The following is a 20,667-nucleotide window of genomic DNA, read 5'->3' on the forward strand; positions in this document are numbered from 1 at the left end:
AGCGTGGACTTTGGGAACCCGGATCACCAACCCGGTTCCTTCCAGTGCAAGACTCGCCAGCCTCGAGTCGGTCTGAGGTACAAACCCCGATCGGATATGGCTTGTAGAAGCCGGCCCAGCTACAGCAGTGGTGGCCGCAGCAAGGCCGACTAGGACCTAGCGCCAACCGGCTTCCGGACCAGCCGGCCACGGCGCCAGCCGGCTGCTCCTCAGCCGGCCTTTGCCGTGAGCCGGCCAGTGGTCAGCCGGCCGCTCCGCGTCCATTGCCCTATCCGGGGTCTTCCCCCCGACATTAGCCCCCGAAGCTGGCAAGGTCCTGCGTTTAGAAGGACCTAGGCAGGTTTCCCTGGCTTCTCCGATATATTCGACGGCACCTGGAGGGGCCGACTGAGAATTTCCATTCAGCCGGCTGCGCCCTCATCCGGCTCGTTCCTGCCGGCTGCTTCTAGCCGGCCGCTTTTTACACTTGTATAGTTTTTGCTTTCTCGCAAGGTCTGATGGCACCTCCGCCTTGCTGATGAATTTTGGCTTGAGTGGAACTTTTGGTCTGGCTCCGGCTTGCGGCGCGCCGGAGTCTCCGCCGCCTCGGGCCCTGCGCCCGACTTGACTGGTCTGACGCCTGGCCTGGCGGTCGGTTCGTCTGGTCACATCAATGTTCCTCCGGATCCGGTGCGGTAGTGGGCGACGTGGTGTGGCCGTTTCCGATAACCGTTGTGGACGTGGGAGAAGTTATGCGCAGTTACGGCGCAGTAAATCCGGGGGGTTACGGCCCACGACCGCCACTTGGAGGCCAACCGCCCGCGTCGGGTGGCTATAAATGCCGCGGGGGAGCGCCTCGAGGCGGCCACTTGCCATTTCTTCCTCCTCGCGCTCCTGCTTCCATTGCTCTCTGCGCGCTCGAGCTCGCTACTGCTCCGGCGAACATCTCCGCTGGCGAACTCCGGCGGGCGAATCCCCACCGATCCGCCGCCGCCATTCCGCCAGTCCGGCGCCACGGGGCCGCGCGTCTCGACGGAGCGTCCTCAGCCGCCGCTGTCGCCACCGCGGTCGCAAGGTTCCTCCTCGCCGTTCAGCCTTTCCTGGTCGTCTTCTTCCTCGTCCTCGTCAATGGCGTCTCCGAGCGGATCGTGGAGGGGCTCCTACATGCGCGAGGATGACATCGAACGCCTGGTGCGCCTCCGGCGGATCCCGCAGTCGGTCATCACACGGGTGCCCGGCGAGGAGAAGGAGCCCGAGCCGAGGAACGGCGAGCGCGTCGTCTTCGGCGCGCACCTCGACCGCGGGCTGGGTCTGCCGGCTTCGCCGTTCTTCCGGCAATTCCTCGACCACTTCGGCCTTCAGCCGCACCACCTGCCGGCCAACGCGTGCGTCCTCCTGAGCTGCTTCGTAGCGTTCATGGAGGCCTACGCCGGCTTGTGGCCCGACATTGACTTCTGGAGCCGGCTCTTCTTCCTGAAGGCGCAGACCAACGACGGCCGCCTGCGAGCCTGCGGCGCCGCCTCGATCTACACCCGGCCTGGTACGCCCTTCCCCAAGATCCCCACCGTCGACTCGGTGAAGAACTGGCAAATGTCATTCTTCTACGTGCGCAACGAGGGGGAGCTCGTCGACCGGATCAACCTGCCGGAGTTCAATCCGGCTCCTCCAGTCGGCCGGATCAACTGGAGCCACAACGCCCGCTCGACGGACCAGAACGCCGAGGTGAACCTGCTCTGGGATCTCCTGGCGACAGCCACCGCTGGCGGGCTGACTGCCGAAGATCTTCTCTGCACCATCGCCGAGCGCCGGGTGCTGCCGCTACAGATGCGCACCCACAAGATCGGGCACATGTCCGGCCGGTTCGATCCGAACCGGACGTCTAAGGCGCCGCTCACCAAGGCCCAGGTGGCTAGCCGGGTGAACCACATCACCAAGGCGAACCTGGCGGAGGATTGGAGCTACGGGCTGGAGCCCTGCGATAGGAACCATCCACCGGCGCGGGTAAGCTTCGTGTCTCTGCCATTTTCCGGCTTGCGGCTGCGAGGCCGACTTCCTTTTTCGTCTGCCGACTTCCGGCTTGTCATATGCTCATGTTTTTTCTGTCTTTCTAGGTTTTTGAGCGCCAGAACGCCGAGGACGGCGACCTGGCGACGAAGAGGTGGACGCCGGATCTCGTCGATCCGGCTGACCAAGCCGGCGACCATGCCGGCGACGACGACCTGCCGCAGGCGCCTGATCTAGGCGGCCAGGGGGAGCACAATCCGCCCCCCTCACCAGAGCACCAGGAGGAGGAGGAGCCGGCGACGTCCGGCACAGGGCCAATCCCCGCCGTGCCTCTGCGCACGAGGCCGCCAAGCACCACGGCGACTTCGGCGCTCAAGGGCACGAAGAGAGCCGGCTCCACCGCCGCCTTGGAGGCGAAGGCGAAGAAACAGCGCCGGCAGCAGCCGAAGAAGGTCCCGGAGCAAGCCGGGTGAGTTCTCTTTCTCTTTTTCTTGTTTGATTCCTTTTCTTTCCTTACTTTTATGCTTATTATCTTTCTGTTTATCCGGCTAGGGCCCCTATCAAGTTTGCCCAGGGCGGCGGCTCCCGGCAGGCTCCGCGCGTTGCGTCGCCGCTTCCGCGCCAGAGGAGGGAGCAGACGCCGCAGCCTTCCTCGCGCGCACCTACGCCGCCGCCGCCTGCGACAGGGGCTTCTTCCTTCGCCGTGCCGCTGGCCTCCGCGCCAGATCGCGGCACGCGGTCGAGCCAACGCGGCAGCCGACGCCGGACGACATGTTCCCGCGCCGGACGCCTCTTCAGGACCCAGCCGCCGGGGCCGGGCGGGCATGCCGCCTTCAGCCGGGCCGGAGCCGGCGGGGCTGCTCCTAGGGCCGGCGCTGGCAGGGCCGCGCCGCGCCGCGGCCGGAGCCGGCAGCAGGCCCCCGTGGTGGAGTTGGACGAGAGTCGGAGGGCGCCTGTGCGCCGGAGACAACAGGGCCGGCCGGGCCATCCGACGCGCCCGGAGCGACGCCGCCGCCGCAGCCGACGAGGGACGAGCCGACCAGGCAGGAGCCGGCAAGGGACGAGCCGGCCAGGCAGGGGCCGGCGAGGGACGAGCCGGCGCGCATGGAGGACGCCGACTCGCGCGCGCTGGTGAGGACGGAGGGCGCAGCGGGCCCGTCCGAGGGCCTTCATGTGGCCAAGGGTGCCCGGCTGGTGGCTGTGCCGTCCGCCTCCGACTCCAGCTTCGGCTCGGCGGGAACTATGGAGAAGGCATGGCACAAGGCGAACTCCTGCGAGGTACTCAGCCGGGAGGGGCAGCCTGGCACGGCGCCCATGAAGATGCTTTTCTCCGGCTATCGCGCCAGCCTCAAGACCAAGGCCGCCGAGACCCTAGCCCAGCTGGCGACGCTGGAGGATGCTGAGAAGGTGTGTTTTCTTTTCTTTTGCGATTTTCTTGTCCTGGTAGCCCTCCGAGATGTGGGCCGGCTGCCGGAAGCCAGTCCAGGTTTCGTCTAAACAACTGATCCTTTCAGACGGTTGAGGAGCGGCGCACCTTCTTGTACAACCAGGTGGTGACCAGCTACCACCGGGCCAAGATCGAGCGGGCCGCCTTGGCTCGTGAGCTGGAGGTCGTCAAGGGTGAGCTCCACGCTACTTTCGACTTGATGTCTCATTTTCTTTTTAATCTTGGTTGGCTGACATTTCTCTCTGGCCGCCTCGCAGCTGAAGCCGCCAAGGTCCCGCAGCTGGAGTCGGATCTCCGAGCCGCTCGCGCCCAGTGCGCCGAGAGCGAGGAGGCGGGCCGATCCTCCGCCGGCAAGCTCAAGCTGGCTGAGCAGGAGCTGACGCGGCTCCGCCTGCTGGAGAAGAACCATCTCACCGAGCTTAATGCCCTCAGGGCGGCGGAGAAGGAGAAGGTGGATGATCTGAGCCGGCGGCTGACGGAGGTGGAGAAGCAGCGGCTTGCGCTGCAGGAGGAGGTCACCGCCAAGTCCACAGAGCTGACGGCTACCGCCAAACGCTGGACTGAAGGCTTTAGCGCGCTTGATCGCGGCTTGGCGGGTGAGTGTATCTTTATGTTCCTTCCCTTTGCCGGCTTTCGGCTGTCGACTGCCGGTTTCGCTGGCAGCCGGCAGCAGAAACTTCTGATTTCTTCGCTATCTTCATCTTCGGGCTGGTGACAGTCGGTTCTTGCCGGCTGCCGCCAGGCTTTTCCTTTTGACTTAGGACTTCGAAAATTTGCATTTTTCAGCTTATTTCGGCTTCTGACTTGCTTCTTCTTCTTGCAGCGGCCTTTCCGGAGACGCAAGACGCAGCTTTGGCAGCCGTTGGCGCCGCGCGCGACTCCAGGAGGCAGGAGACCGGCGAGGGCAGCTCGGAGTACTTCTCCATGGAGGACCACCTGGCGTCCATGGCTGCCCGCATCGAGCCCGTCACCCAGCTCGGCTGGGAGCTGCGGAAGGCGGCTGAAGAGCTGGTGTCCCTGCTGTGGCCTGGGGAGGCGGCGCCACAAGATATTTCTGGCCTCATCTCCTCGATGGAGCAGGCGCCGGACCGCTTCCTCGACTGGAAGGAGTCGGCCACGCGCGCCGGTGCCGATATGGCGCTGTCCTTCGTCCTCTCCTGGTACAACGAGGTGGATCTGGGGCAACTTGAGTTCCGGCGAGCCGACGTGGAGAACAAGCTCCCAGCCGACTTGAAGGCCGCCCGCCTTGCCCGAGCCAGCACCATCGCCGACTTCGTCGACAAGACGGTCTTCGTCGCGGACCCGAACCCTCCTCTGTCCGACGGAGAATACATGGACGATGAGGAGGCGGAAGACGTGCCTGAGGACGACCCGGCCGCCGGCTCCACTGATGCCCCTCCGGCTTAGATTTCCTGCTTTTCAGTTGTTCTTTTGCAAGACAATTTATTAAATCCCCGGGATGTCGGGTGCAGATGTAAGACAATATTATCGCCTTTTAATTATGCCACACTTTAATGTGTTTGTTAATCATTTGTGTGCCGATTTGCTTTCTTTCGACTCGTTCGCTTTTTCCCATCCGCCCCACTCTTTGGCTGTGCCCTTGCCGGTCGTACGTCCGACTTGCGATCCGTCGCCGGATCAAGAGCGGGCCGCTGGGTGAGGCCGACAGTATTTCAGTCGAACGAGCTGAATTCGGCAATCCGTCACTTTATGAAAAGTTGCAAGTCAACTCGCTTTTACTCTTTCTCTTAGTCGTTTTTCGCGTGCCGGCTCCCTAGGCCTTACTCCCGCCAGCCGGACAGCCGGGTTGCGGTCTGTAGCTGGATCGGAAGCCGGCTGTCGGAAACCGGATCACGTTACTGAGCCGACCGCGTGAGAGGGTTCAAGCCAATTGGCGAAACGAGGTAAGGTACGCGAAAAACTTGTCGGAAACGGCGCTCTTGGCGCAAGCTTTTTCATAACTCACAAAAGGGATACAAGGGATACATACATTCCTGCTCTTATGTGTAAAATGGGCGGAGTAACCTGACATTCCAGGGACGCTTAGTCTCCTCGTCAGCCTTGTCCGGCTTGTTTTTCTTAGCCTCTTGGGCATCTATGAGATAGTAGGAATCATTGCCTACTGCCTTGCTCACGATGAAGGGACCCTCCCATGGGGATGACAGTTTATGCTGTCCGGCTGTCCTCTGGATCAGCCGGAGCACTAGGTCTCCTTCTCGGAATGCTAAGGGCTGGACCCTCCGGCTGTGATAGCGTCGGAGGCTTTGCTGGTAGATAGTGGATCTAGACTCAGCCAGCAGCCGGGCCTCTTCGACCAGGTCGACTCCGTCTTCGCGAGCTTCTTTGGCTTCGGCTTCTGTGTAGAGCTTGATCCTTGGCGCGTCATGCTCGATATCAGTCGGCAAGACGGCTTCGGCCCCGTATACGAGGAAAAATGGTGTGAAGCCGACTGAGCGGTTTGTCGTTGTGCGCAGGCTCCACAGCACATTGGGCAGTTCTTCAATCCAGCAGCCGGTTGCTCGCTCGAGCGGCTCCACCAGCCGGGGCCGGATGCCGGCTAGGACTAAGCCGTTAGCCTTTTCCACTTGTCCGTTGGACTCTGGGTGTGCCACAGAAGATAGGGCCATCCGGATCCCCATTTCCCCGCAATAGCGAGAGAAGATGCCTTGGGAGAAGTTGGTGCCGTTGTCGGTGATGATGGTGTGGGGGTAGCCGAACCTCACGATGATTTCCTTGAGGAATGTGACGGCTGTGGACCCGTCCAGTTTCTTGATTGGCTTGGCTTCGATCCACTTGGTGAATTTGTCAATCATCACTAAGAGATGTGTCATGCCGCCTCGCGCTGTTCTGAATGGGCCCACCATATCCAAGCCCCATACGGCAAATGGCCACGTGATGGGGATGGTTTTCAAGGCGGAAGCCGGCTGGTGTCTTTGCTTTGCGAAGCGCTGACAGCCGTTGCACTTCTTCACCAAATCTTCTGCGTCTCTCGAGCGCTTCGGCCAAGAAAAACCGTGCGGAAGGCTTTGGCCACTATGGCTCTGGATGAGGCGTGATGTCCGCACTCTCCTTGATGGATTTCCCGTAGGAGTTCAATCCCTTCAGCCGGCTCGACGCACCGCTGGAACACCCCACTTACGCTGCGTTTGTACAGCTGGTGGTTGATGATGGTATAGGCCTTGGCCCTTCTCTCAATCTGCTCGGCCCGGACTCTATCATCGGGCAAAGACACCGTCGGTGAGGTAGGAGAGGAATTCTTGTGCCCATGAAGGTACGCATCTTATCTCGAATACGCTGACCAACAGGGCCTCTGCGTGGGAGCTTCCGGATTCGACCGCATGGTCGCCGGTTCGGCTTGCCAGCCGGCGGGTTCGGCTTGCTAGCCCCCGAGTTTGGCGATGAAGCCCCGGGTTGGACTGAGAAGTCCCCGGTTCGGCATGCTAGCCTGGCGGGTTTGGCTTGTTAGCCCCCGACTTGGGCGATGAAGCCCCGGGTTCGGCTGAGCAGCCCCCGGGTCAGCCGGCACGAATATTGAATCCGAGTCCGGTGACGGTATGATGGACGGCTTCTTGAGAACCGCCAAGGCGACACCCGGCGGAATGGCTTGCCGGGTTGAGCCAATCTTGGACAAGGCATCAGCCGCCTCGTTGTTTGCTCGTGGCACATGGTGGAATTCGCAGCCGTCGAAGAAGCCGGATAGCTGCTGGACATGGAAGCGGTATGAGGCCATGTTGGCGTCCTTCGCGTCCCAGTCGCCAGATGCTTGCTGTATAACCAAGTCGGAGTCGCCGAAGCAGAGTATGCGACGCACGCCTATCTCCTTGGCCAGCTTCAGCCCATGAATGAGCGCTTCATACTCCGCCACATTGTTGGATGCGGCGAAGTGGATCTGCAGGACGTAGTCCAGCCGGTCTCCCTTGGGAGAGGTGATGACGATGCCGGCTCCCAAGCCGTTGCGCATCTTCGAGCCGTCGAAGTGCATCTTCCAATGTGTGGAATCCGGCACAGCGGCGTGTACCGCATCTCAGCCCAGTCGACGAAGAAGTCCGCGAGGATCTGCGACTTGATGGCTGTGCGTGGCTCGTAGAGGATGGTGTGGGCGGCTAGCTCCAGGGCCCACTTGGCGACCCGGCCGTTGGCATCCTTGCTGCCGATGATTTCCGCCAAAGGCGCTGTGGCGACCACCCTGATGGGATGTTCTTGAAAGTAGTGCTTGAGCTTCTTGGCTGCCATGTAGACGCCGTAGGTGACCTTCTGGTAGTGGGGATAGTTTTGCTTCGACTGGGAGAGCACTTCGCTGAGGTAATAGACTGGGCGCTGGACCAGCTTCTCCCTGTTTTCGGCTTCTTTGCGCTCCACCACCAGGACAACGCTAACCACTCGGTTGGTGGCTGCGATGTACAACAGCATCGGCTCCATTGAAGCCGGCGTTGCAAGGATTGGCGCGGTTGAGAGCACGCGCTTTAAGTCACGGAAGGCCTCCTCCGCCTGCGGTGTCCAGACGAACTTGTCCGCCTTCTTCATTAGTTGATACAGGGGCAGTGCCTTCTCCCCCAGCCGGCTGACGAAGCGGCTCAAGGAAGCCAGGCAGCCAGCAAACTTCTGGACGTCCTTGAGGCACTGCGGCAGTTCCATCTTCTCCAGGGCACTGATCTTGTCCGGGTTGGCTTCGATCCCTCGCTGAGAGACGAGGTAGCCAAGGAGCTGGCCAGACGGCACGCCGAATGTACACTTGGCCGGGTTGAGCTTCATCCGGAATCTTCTCAGGTTGGTGAAGGTTTCTCTCAGGTCATCAAGGAGGGTAGGCATCTCCTTGGTTTTTACAACGACATCATCCACATATGCGTGAACATTTCTGCCGATTTGATCCTGCAAACACTTTTGCATGCACCTTTGGTAGGTGGCGCCTGCATTTTTCAAGCCGAATGGCATAGTCGTGTAGCAGTAAGCCCCGTACGGGGTAATGAACGAAGTCTTTATTTGATCAGCCGGATTCAAAGGAATCTGGTGGTAGCCTGAATAGGCATCTAGGAAAGACAACAGTTCACAGCCGGCAGTCGAGTCTATGACTTGATCTATGCGCGGCAGGGGGAAGGGGTCCTTCGGGCACGCCTTGTTCAGGCTGGTGTAGTCGATACACATGCGCCAGGAGCCGTTCTTCTTCAACACCAGGACCGGGTTCGCCAACCAGTCCGGGTGCAGCACTTCCATGATGAAGCCGGCAGCTAGGAGCCGGGCGATTTCTTCACCGATGGCCTTTCTTCGTTCTTCGGCGAAGCGCCTGAGAGGCTGCTTCACCGGCTTGGCTTCAGGCCGGACGTGGAGGTGGTGCTCAGCCAACTCCCTCGGCACACCCGGCATGTCTCTTGGAGTCCATGCGAAGATGTCCCGATTCTCACGGAGGAAGCTGGTGAGCTCGCTTTCCTATTTCTTGTTCAATCCGGCACCGATGGTGACGAACTTGTCCGGCTGCGCCGGGTCCAGCAGGATCTTCTTCGTGTGGTCGGCCGGCTGGAAGTGAGTCGTCCCAGCCGGGTTGCCCGCAGCCGGCATGTCTGTCTGCGCGGCTTTGGCGAGGGCAACGGCGTCGTGGATGAGCTGCTTCTCGGTGGCGATGACCAGCGTCTGGGCCATCTTGGAGCTCTGCGTGGCGCAGTCCATGGAGCGGCGATAGTCGCCGGCTACGGTGATGACCCCCTTGGGGCCAGGCAGCTTCATCTTCAGGTACCCATAGTGGGGCACCGCCATGAACTTGGTCAGGGCCGGCCTGCCCAGGAGCGCGTGGTAGGGACTCACGAGGTCCACCACCTCGAACTCGATTCTCTCGGTGCGGAAGTGATCCGGCTTCCCGAACATCACCTCCAGCGTGATCCGGCCGATCGGCTGGCAGCAATGGCCTGGCACGATGCCGTGGAAGACGGTGGGGGTGGGGCGCAACTCGGCCTCCTGGATGCCCAGCTTGCGGGCGGTGTCGCGGTAGAGGATGTTGATGCTGCTGCCGCCGTCGATGAGGACGCGCGAAAAACGCACGCTGCGCCGGGTTGTGCCGATGGTGGGGTCGAGGACCATGGCGTAGCTGCCCGGCTTCGGCAGGATAGCCGGCGTGTCGCGGCGATCAAAAGTGATGGCCTGCTCTGACCAGTTTAGGTACTGGGGGACCGGCGGTATGACCGCGTTGACCTCGAGGGAACGGCGCTCTTGGCTCGTCCTGTCCTCTGGCTCGGAGGTGAAGATGATGTAGGTGGCGTCTTCAGCCAGGTACCGGCCGCCATGGTGCACTTGGTTAGCCTCGTGGTGCTCGAGGTTGGCGTTCTCTGCGCCGGCTTGGCCACCCGGCCCGCCGGCTGGTGGGGGCGGGGGGGGAGGCGGGAGAGGCTCACCGCTTGTCAGCCGCTTCATGAAGTGGCAGTCGCGGGTGAGGTGGTTGGAGGGGTTCTTGCCGCTGTGGTACTTGCATGGCGAGTCGAGCATCTGCTCGAAGGTGTACTTCGGCTTCCACTGCCGGTCTGTTTGCTTCTGGCGTCGGCTGCCGCCTGCCGCGTTGTCTGCCACGGCGGCTACGTGGGCGGAGCCGTACCGGCGGTCCGGCTGGTTGCTGTGACGCTTGCCGCGGTAGTTGTCCCGTCGGCTGCCGTGCGAGGCGCCCTCGGCCGGCTTGTGGTTGTCTCTTCTGGTGGGAGCCGGCGGAATGTCAGCCGGCGCCTTGCCGGCTTCCTCAGCCAGCGCGTACTTGTCGGCAATGGCCATCAAGGCGGCCATTGACTTGGGGTCACTGCGGCGCAACTTGTGCCACAACATGGTGTTGGGCCGAGAGCCTCCCATGAAGAAGCTGATGGCCTGGATCTCGTGCACGCCCTCGCAGGAGTTGCGCATCTCGCACCAACGCGTCAGGTACGCGCGATCCGTCTCGTCGGGGCCCTGCTTGCACATCTCAAGCTGCTGGGGGCGACCCGGCCGGCGATAGGTGCCGGTGAAGTTGCTGATGAAGGCCGCTTCGAAGTCGAGCCAGCCGTTTATGCTGCCGGCTGGCAGGTTGTTGAGCCATGTGCGGGCGGAGCCGACCAGCATCAGGGGGGAGTAGCGCACGGCCCAGCGCTTGTTGCCTTTGGCGATGCCGACTGCGGTGGAGTAGTCCTGCAGCCAGTCCTCCGGCTTAGCGGTGCCGTCGTACTTGGGGGTGTCGCGGGGGAGCGTGAAGCCTTCGAGCGTGGGCTCGTTGGCGATGCGGGGCCCGAAGCACTTTGGGCCGGCTGGGGCTTCTTCTTCCGCAATGCGGGATTCGACCAGCCGGTCGAGGCGATCTCGGGCGTCGGCGGGCTCGATGCGCGGGCCCAGCCGGGAGTGTGCCGGCTGGCGCGCGCCGCTTGCTTCCGGAGCCGGCCGGTGATGACGGCGGGGCCCGGAGTCTTGCTCCTGATTCCGGCTTGGAGGGGGCCGACTGCGGCCGCTGCCGCTCGGCTGGTGGCTTGGCCGGCCCGAGCTGTGCGTGGCCCGGGAGTCATGGCGCCGGCTTGGTCCTGGGGAGGCGGACTCGGCCGTGTCCCTGGCGCCTTCCCTGTCGTTGCCTGCAGCTCCACGAGCATGAGAAGCTCTGGGGGCATTGACATACCTGGGGTCGGCGATCTGCCTGTTGGCTGCGTTGAGCAGCTCAGTCACCCGCCTGGTCTGGCGGCGTAACTCTTCGCCTTCGAGGCGGTTCAGCTCTTCTGCGGCGGCTTCTGCCGCGCGCATGTTCTTGTCGGGGGTGTTGTAGACGGGGAGCTCCATGGACGGAGCCGGCGAAGGAGCGCCGTCGCGGGCGATCTCAGCGCCAAGGTCGCGGCCCCTGCGGCGGACATGGCCGGCTCGGCTTGGCTCGTCGCCGCCTGGAGTGAGGCCGTGGGCGCGGTTGTACTCGCGCTGGGTGATCTCCATCTGGCGCTTAGCAGCAGCCAGTTCTTCGGTTTGCTTGAGGAGGAGCTGGCGGTGCGCCTCCAAGTCCGCCTCGATGGCGGTGGGATCTCCGCCAGGCGTGAGCGGGGTGCTCAGTTTTGCCCGGACTGCATCCAGCCGGGACGGTGGCGGTGGCGCTTTCGGGCCCGAGCCGGAGGCGTTGGGGTCGATGTTGCGCTCCAAGCCGGGGCCGCGGGTGCGCGGGTTCTTCTCGGGGAGCTCCTCGCCAGCCATCATGACTTGCACGACGGAAGGGCTGGCGGGAGCGCTGCTGCCGGCTCGCGGAGGAGGGCTAGCGCAGCGCAGCACCTGCCGCGGGTAGCGCGGCGGTGCGACGGTGGCGACGTAGACGTCGAAGCCGCCGAAGGAGATGACGCTGCCGCCGGCCGGGAAGGGTCGGTCAGCGAAGCAGCCAGCGTTGTCGCTGACGCAGTTGAGGGAGCCGAATCTCCAGATCAAGCCTGAAGCGACTCGCTCGCCGGTGGTGATGGTGAGGCCCGTCCGGATGAAAACACCGGCCGAGGATGCTGAAGGCCCCACGGTGGGCGCCAAATGTCGTGGTATCGTCACGGCATATGCCATAGGGTGGCTAATCGAAGTGGTTCCTGAGGGATCTCACGGCGGTATCCGGAAGCGGGTATGGGCACGAGCGACACGACGACGTACCCAGGTTCGAGGCCCTCCGGTGGAGGTAAAACCTCTACTCCTGCTAGAGTGTATATGATGACCACACAGTACAGTGGTGCTCCTAGAGCTGTATCCGGCTGGCCCTGAGAGGCTAAGGGAGACGATGGTCTCTCTCACAGGGCAGCTCCGTAGGTAGGTGAAAGCAATAAATGATCGATCGTCCCTGCACTAGAGGGGGTAGTGCGGCTTATATAGGCACCGGCACTTTTACATATAAGACCCTATAGTTTACTGGCCGGCTTGGACGGCTCCGGCTTCCGCTCCTTCCCGAGGCGGTGACGTCAGGAGTGGTTGAGCGTCGTGGCCTGTCCCATCCGGCTGCCACGGTCAGCGGTATGGAGGAGGTGTCCCTGTCGCCGTCAGCCACTGTAGCCAGTACGGATCGTCGTAAGCCCTGACGACCTGTCCGGCGCGTGGCACTATTGCTCCACAGTGCCCCGCGCTTTACGGAAGATGGAGTCAGCGTGGACTTTGGGAACCCGGATCACCAACCCGGTTCCTTCCAGTGCAAGACTCGCCAGCCTCGAGTCGGTCTGAGGTACAAACCCCAGTCGGATATGGCTTGTAGAAGCCGGCCCAGCTACAGCATTGGTGGCCGCAGCCAGGCCGACTAGGACCTAGAGCCAACCGGCTTCCGGACCAGCCGGCCACGGCGCCAGCCGGCTGCTCCTCAGCCGGCCTTTGCCGCGAGCCGGCCAGTGGTCAGCCGGCCGCTCCGCGTCCATTGCCCTATCCGGGGTCTTCCCCCCGACAGCTGTATTGAGTGTTATTCGTATGCTCCATAGCACGCTAGGCAACTCATCTGGCCAAGTATGCCGAGCTTTCTTCAATGGGGTGTTAACAGCTATTTCTTGATACCGTTGCAGATGATGTCGTTTGCTTTTTAGACTTCGCCATTGGTTTGCGGGTGCGCCACCGATGCGAAGTGTGGTTTGATGCCTACTTCTGCACAGTATGCCTTGAATTCCTTGAAGGTAAAATTGATGCCGTTGTCCGTAACAATGTTGTGAGGGACACCAAATCAAAAGACTATGCCCTTGATGAAGGTCACCACCGATGCTGCATCTGCCGAAGTTACTGGTACTTCTTTAATCCATTTAGTGAACTTGTCGATGGCCACAAGCATATATACGTATCCTCCTGGCCACGCCTTATGTAATTTCCCCACCATGTCAAGAACCCATTGTGCGAAAGGCCACGCTAATGGTATTGGCATCAACTCTGCTGCCAGAGAATGAGGTTTTGCCGCAAACCTTTGGCACGCATCGCAGGTGCGGACTATGTGTTTTGCATCTTCTACTGTAGTTAGACAATAAAAACCTGCCCTGAAGACTTTAGATGCTATCGCTCGGCTGCTTGCGTCGTGGCCACATATTACCCCGTGTACATCTTTTAGTATGACTCTTCATTCATCGGGTGTAATGCACCTTTGCAATACTCCTGATATACTTCGCTTGTACATCTCTCCCTTAACCATGGTGAAAGCTTTAGATCGTTGGATAACTCGTCTTGCTTCTACCGGATCTTAGGGTATTTCTTTCCTTAGGATATATTCTACGTAAACTTTCATCCAAGGAACTTGTACCATCATAACCTCGTGTGGTTCCTCTTCATCTTCCGATCTGTTTGCTTCTAGGACTCCTGGAGCTCCCGAGTCTTTCTCAGGCTTCTCTTTCTTCTTCGGCTGCTTCGGTGTTTTCTTCGCCTTAGTTGATCTCTCATGTATCTACTCCCAAAATACGCTAGGTGGTATTGCTAAACATTGTGACCCGATATTTGCCAAAACATCGGCTTCATCGTTGCTGAGTCTGCTGATATGGTTCACTTCGCATACATCAAAGAGTTTCTCAAGTTCATTGTATACCTCCTTGTATGCTATCATGTTGTCATTGACTGCATCGCACTAGTTCATCACCTGTTGAGCCACCAATTGGGAGTCGCCAAAGATTTTCAGTCGAGTTGCTCCACACGCCTTCACCATCTTCATCCCATGTATGAGTGCTTCATATTCTGCCTCATTATTGGATGCATTGGGGAACGTCATCCGCAATACATATTTCATCTTGTCTCCTTGGGGTGACACTAATATCACGCCTGCTCTAGCTCCTTCTACTCTCTTGGACCCATCGAAGTTCATGGTCCAAGTACTCGACAAAATAGGGGGTCCCGTGTTTTGCAGATCCATCCACTCTGCGACGAAATCTGGCAGGATTTGCGAGTTTATTGCTTTTCGTTTTTCATATGTGATGGCCCGAGGGGAAATCTCTATTCCACAAAGGGAGACACGGCATGTAGCTTCTGGATTGTTTAAGATGTTTGATAGAGGCGCCTCATTGACCACTATTATCTGATGTGCCGAAAAATAGTGTCGCAATTTTCTTGCAGTCCTAAACACTCCATATGCCAACTTCTGATAATGCGGGTAATGCTATTTTGAAGGCGATAAAACTTCACTGATGAAGTATACCGGCCTCTGAACTCCATGAATTTTCCCTTCTTCTTCCCTTTCTACACAAGAACTGTGCTGACCACCTGAGGTGTGGCCGCTATATACAGCAGGAGAGGTTCTCTTTCCTTTGGAGCCACCAGTATTGGGGGTGTCGAGATTGTGCGCTTGAGGTGCTCGAAAGCCCTGTCTGCTTCTTCGTTCCACTCGAACTTTTCTCCTTGCTTGATGAGCGTGTAAAAGGGTAACGCTTTTTCTCCTAGCCTGGCGACAAATCTGCTTAAAGTGTCGACACGTCATGTCAGCTGTTGTATCTCCTTAAGTTTCATCGGCTTTCTCATTGTCACGATGGCTTGTATTTTCTCGGGGTTTGCCTCAATTCCTCTGGATGACACCAAGTATCCGAGGAGCTCTCCCGCAGGAACGCCGAAGGAACACTTCGTCGGGTTTAGCTTGAGGCGAAACTTGGCGAGGTTGTCGAAGGTTTCCTTAAGATCATCGATCAAAGATAACCCCTGTTTTGTTGTAATGACGACATCGTCAATGTACACTTGTACGTTCTTGCCAATCTGCGTGGCGAGACACTTTTGCAACATCCTCTGATAGGTATCTCCCGCGTTTTTTAACCCGAAGGGCATTGTCCTGTGGCAGAACACACCATAGGGGGTTATGAAAGATGTTTTAACCTCTTCTTCTTCTTTTAGGCGGATCTGGTTGTAACCAGAATACGCGTCCAGGAAGGAAAGACGTCCGCATCCCGTTGTGGAGTCGATAATTTGATCGATCCTTGGGATGGGAAAGTGATCCTTTGGACAATGTTTATTGAGACACGTGAAGTCGACGCACATGGGAAGGACATACGTGTTTTTCTTCGGGACCAGAACTGGGTTAGCGACCCATGTGGCCTCTGTGTGCAACTCCCTGATGAAGTTTGCTTCTCGATGTCGATTAATTTATGAGAGCATAGCTTTGCGGATTGGTTCCGAAAAATGCTGCAAAGGTTGTTGAATTGGCCTAGCTCTTGGATACAGATTAAGAGGGTGCTCGGCAAGTTCCCTGGGCACTCCTGGCATGTCAGCTGGACACCATGCGAAAATTTCCCAGCGCTCACGGAGGAACTCAACGAGCACGCTTTCCTATGCGCTATCCATGTTTGTTGCGATAGTTGTCGTCTTCTTAGGATCCGTCGGGTGAATCTGTACTTCCTTTGAATTCTTGGAGGTGTCGAAGGTTTGCTCCTTCAGCGGCCTCCCTTCGCCAGGCAACACATCATAATCAGTTGTTAACCTTGACGCCATGTATTCTGCCTGCATCCCGAAAGTTTCTGACAACCGATGGAAATCCTTGTCGCACTTATCTGCCAGAGCAAAACTCCCTTTTACTGTGATTGGGCCCTTGGGTCCAGGGAGCCTCCACAACAAGTATGTGTAATGTGGTACCGCCATAAATTTGGCATAAGAAGGTCGTCCTAGTAGAGCATGATACTGCGACGGAAAATCCACGACTTCGAACTCCAGCTTCTCTCTTCTGTAATTCTCTTGGGTTCCAAACTGAACGTCGAGATTGATCTTTCCCAATGGATAACTTGGCTTCTCGGGCGTGATGCTGTGGAAGCGCGTGTCAGTTGGTGTTAAATTCGCCAAGGATATGTTCATCTTCCTCAATGTATCTGTATACATAAGGTTTAAGCTGCTCCCTCCATCTATGAACACACGTGAAACGTCGAATGCTGCAATCACCGCTGGCAGGATCAGAGCTGACTGCCCTGGTCGTGGAACTTGATGCGGGTGGTCCGCTAGGGTGAAACCGATGTCCTGTGCCGACCAATTCAGGTACTCAATTGTTGGTGGAGGCATCTTCTCTGCCATGTAAACTTGTCGCGAAATCACCTTTTGAGTCCTATTCGAAGGTCTACCCTTCTGAATCATTGAAACTGCTCTAGTTGTGTCAATATAAGGACCGTTGGTTGGAGCTGCCGCCAACTGCAACTGATGTCGATTTTCGTCGGTAATTGCGGGTGGAGGTGGAAGGTGAATCTCAGTCCTTGGCCCTTGGGGGTTCCTGCTTGCTGCTTGTGCATTGGTATGCCCTGCGTATCTATGCAATGCTAGGAAAGCTCGACAGTCCTTTTGCAGGTGACCCGACTGTCTTTTCCCAGTATTATCGAGAAAGAAGTGCCTCTGGCATGATCCGTTCAAAAGATCCTCGGGTGATACATAGGACCTTTGGAACCTTGGTCCACTATTTTTCCTGTTAGAACCGGGAGCGTCTCTAAAGTCGTGATGCTCGTTACTCATGTGTTAATCATCTCGATTATTTCCTCCACTATTTCCTCGGAAATCAGCCGCTACTTGGCCATGGCCATCGTAGTCTAAAAACTGTCGAGAAAAACATCGTCTATTTTGATTGTTTCTGTTGCGGTCATCGTCAGGTGACCTGTGCCATTTGTTTTGAATAGCATCTTCTCCATCTGCCCAGCGGTTCGCTATTTCCATGTGGAGAAAGTTTTTCACAAACATGTCCTCGAAAGTTTCCCAGCTGTCGATGGATCCAGCTGGTAGCTTTTTTATCCATGATCTTGCGGCTCCGCTTAGGTGGACCTGGATGCTCTGCATGGCAGTTGCTTTGGTTCCACCCGTCAACTTCACTGTCTCCAGATAGTCGACTAACCAGTCCTCAGAATCTTGCAAACCATTGAATTTTTTGTAGTTGTCAGGTAGTTTAAACCAAGACGGGACCCAAGTTTTACGAACTCGTCGAGTAAAGCAAGGGAGCCCACACATATCTTCCTCATCTACGTCTGGTGAATGCCGACGTTCTCTCCTTTCTTGGCGTGCTCTATCGACTCGTGCTTGCGTCATAGTATCTCTTGCATCACCTGTCCTTGCAGGATCTTGCACTACCACAACGAGTCGAGGACTATTTTGCCTTGGATCACCTTCGGGTGGTGCGCTTGTACTTGCGAATGCTGTTCCCACGGCTCCAACTCCTGCCATAGCCATGTTGTACAACGCCTCTCTTGGATCTCCAGTAGGTGGCCTGGATGTCAGTATGTAAGCCTGAGTCGCCATGTATCCAGCTTCCAGTTTTTGGGTATAATGTTTCCTCTTGTATCTATCGACATAAAAGACATGTCGAGGTTTTGGATCAGATGCTCCCTCTCTCCCTCAGGTATATGTTGCAACCGAGATCTTCCTCTATCACGAGCTGCTCTATGGTTATCTCCCGAAGTTCCTGATTGTTGACTCTGCTCAGCTCTTCGCCTGCTTGACGCGGAAGCTGTAGTTCTTCTTTGCTGGAGTATCACCCTCTCCTTTTCTAGCTCTTGGCTAGCATGCGCGAGTCTATATTGGTATGTGATACGTCTCCAACGTATCTATAATTTCTGATGTTCCATGCTTATATTATACCAATTGCTACATGTTTTATATACACTTTATATCATTTTATGCATTTTCCGGGATTAACCTATTAACAAGATGCCGAAGTGCCAGTTCTGTTTTCTGCTGTTTTTGGTTCCAGGAAATTACTTATGCGGATATTCTCGGAATTGCACGAAACAAAAGGCCACATCCCTATTTTTCCAGAAGCTTCACGGAGTCCGAAGGAGAGACAAAGGGGGCCACGAGCTGGCCACCTCATAGGGTGGCGCGGCCCCACCTTCTACCGTGCCGCCAGGTGGGGTGGGCCCCTCGGGACTCCACCGACGCTGCACCTTCTCCTATATATTGCCCCAAATGCGAAAACCCTAAAGAAGCCAGTCATATTCCACCAAGGATTCCGTAGCGCCGCCGCCATCGACGACAAGTTTCGGGGGACAGAATCTCTGTTCCGGCACGCCGCCGGGACAGGGAATTGCCCCCGGAGTCATCTCCATCGACACCACCGCCATCTTCATCGCCGCTGCTGACTCCCATGATGAGGAGGGAGTAGTTCTCCCCCGAGGCTAAGGGCTCTACCGGTAGCTATGTGGTTCATCTCTCTCTCCCATGGTGTGATCTTTATGTGATCATGAGCTTTGTAATCTAGTTGAATATGTAGATGTTACTCTTGTCTATTATGCACTCTAGAGGTTACTTTAATATGAACTCCGGAGTCACTCTCCACGGTGTGATGGTGACAGTGTGCGCATCGTGTGTGATTCCTTTATGACGTTGTGGAGCTTGTTTACTCCGGCTTGAGGTGTGCTTTGGCAGCCCTACACAATGAATGGTGTTTGTTATCCAACAAGAGAGTGTTTGAGAGTAGCATTTATTTATTCAATTATGTGATCATTCTTGAGAGTGTCCACTAGTGAAAGTATGATCCCTAGGCCTTGTTTCTAAGCATTGAAATACCGTTTCCAACAAGTTCTGCTACATGTTCGCTTGCTGCCATTTTTATTTCAGATTGCAGTTACTACTTATAATCATCCATATTACTTGTAATTCACTATCTCTTCGCCGAACTAGTGCACATATACATCTGACAAGTGTATTAGGTGTGTTGGGGACACAAGAGACTTCTTGTATCTTAATTGCAGGGTTGCTTGAGAGGGATATCATTGACCTCTACCTCCCTGAGTTCGATAAAGCTTGGGTGATTCACTTAAGGGAAACTTGCTTCTGTTCTACAAACCTCTGCTCTTGGAGGCCCAACACTGTCTACAGGAATAGAAGCGTGCGTAGACATCAAGCTATTTTCTGGCGTCGTTGCCGGGGAGGCAAGGTAAAAGGTATTCACATCCTCCGACTACTAAGCTATTTCCTAGCACTGTTGCCGGTTTATGAGTGCTCGATGCTATTTCCTTTAGATTCTGCAATTATATCTTTTTGTTTCTTGTTTTTATTTCACTAGTTAGGCTTAATGGAAAACAACAAAAAAAAATAGAGATCTTTATGAAATTTATATTGAATTAGGACATGATGTGTTTGAAGAGAGAATTAAAAAACCCATGGAACTTTGTTTGCAAAATAGTTGTAGCAATGTTTTTAGCATGAATTCTTTGAACACTATTATTTTTAATGCTATGGAAAAGTCTAAGCTTGGGGAAGATGGTTGTGATATTTTTAGTCCCCCAAGTTTTGAGGAGAAAATTTTCTTTGATGATACTTTGCCTCCCATTTATGATGATTATAATGATAGTGGTATTTTGGTGCCACCTACCATGGAGGATAAAGTTTATTATGATTATACCATGCCTGCAATTTATGATGATTACAATGATGGTTGTGATAGTTTTACTCCCACTATTACTAATAAAATTGATTATGCTTATGTGGAGAGTAATGATACTTTTATGCATGTGGATCATGATAAGAATGTTTTATGTGATAGCTATATTGTTGAGTTTATTCATGATGCCACTGAAAATTATTTTGAGAGAGGAAAGTATGGGTATAGAAATCTTCATGTTACTAAATTTCTTCTCTTTATGATGAATGTTTTGAGATTTCTCTTGATTTGATTTTATTTGCTGGGTACTTTAAGACCTACTGGTCCTTATGAGAGAGGGAGACACGATTTCATATATCACAATAATATTAAGTCTCCTCTCCTTGTGTTGAAATTTTTGAAGTTACACTTGTTTTGTCTTCCTATGCTACTCACTTTGTTCTTCATTGACTTGTTTTCTTACAAGGCTCCTATGCATAGGAAGAGTGTTATATTTAAACATGTTTTATATATGCTTCTTGATGCTCTCTTTTTAACTCTCATCTTTATGTGAACATCATAAAAATCACTATGCCTAGCTAAAAGGTGTTAAAGAAAAGCGCTTATGGGAGACAACTCATCGTTTTTATTTTCTGTTATTTTTGCTTTTCTTTTTGTTTTGAGTCAAGGTGCTTGTTACTTCTGTATCAATACCTTTGTATCTTTATTTTCTTGCATTGTTGTGCCAAGTAAAGTCTTTGATGGAAAGTTGATACTAGATTTGGATTTCCGCGGAGAAACAGATTTTTAGCTGTCACGGTTTTGCCTTTTTCTCTCTGTAGAAAAATCTAAAAATCTTGAAAAAAATTCATGAGTAATACTAGGATATGTACGCAACTTTCATTCAACTGGAGCTTTTCCATCTGAGCATGTTAAGTGTCTCGAAAAAATTCTTCTTTACAGATTGTTTAGTTTTTGACAGATTCTGCCTTTTATTTTGCATCGCCTCTTTACTGTGTTTGACTGGATTTCTTTGCTC

The 20,667-nt window shown here is 55.7% G+C and overlaps 1 protein-coding gene across 1 annotated transcript; it reads left to right on the forward strand.

The window, feature by feature from the left end:
• The first annotated feature begins 3,629 nt into the window (after nt 1-3,629).
• LOC127339779 (uncharacterized) lies at nt 3,630-5,083 on the forward strand. The gene is made up of 2 exons (XM_051365594.2): nt 3,630-4,026; nt 4,254-5,083. Exons 1-2 carry the CDS (start codon nt 3,630-3,632, stop codon nt 4,835-4,837), a joined length of 981 nt encoding a protein of 326 aa, XP_051221554.2. The 3' UTR covers nt 4,838-5,083.
• Nucleotides 5,084-20,667: the final 15,584 nt, after the last annotated feature.

Source organism: Lolium perenne, chromosome 3, assembly GCF_019359855.2.
Source record: "Lolium perenne isolate Kyuss_39 chromosome 3, Kyuss_2.0, whole genome shotgun sequence".
In the NCBI taxonomy this organism is placed as follows: Eukaryota; Viridiplantae; Streptophyta; class Magnoliopsida; order Poales; family Poaceae; genus Lolium; species Lolium perenne.

What these genes read in the sequence shown, in the direction of transcription:
- LOC127339779 (XM_051365594.2), top strand. Translation starts at nt 3,630, where the DNA reads ATGTCTCATTTTCTTTTTAATCTTGGTTGGCTGACATTTCTCTCTGGC. An exon ending in GCTTGATCGCGGCTTGGCGG is followed by an intron (nt 4,027 to 4,253) that starts GTGAGTGTATCT and finishes TTCTTCTTGCAG; the next exon opens with CGGCCTTTCCGGAGACGCAA.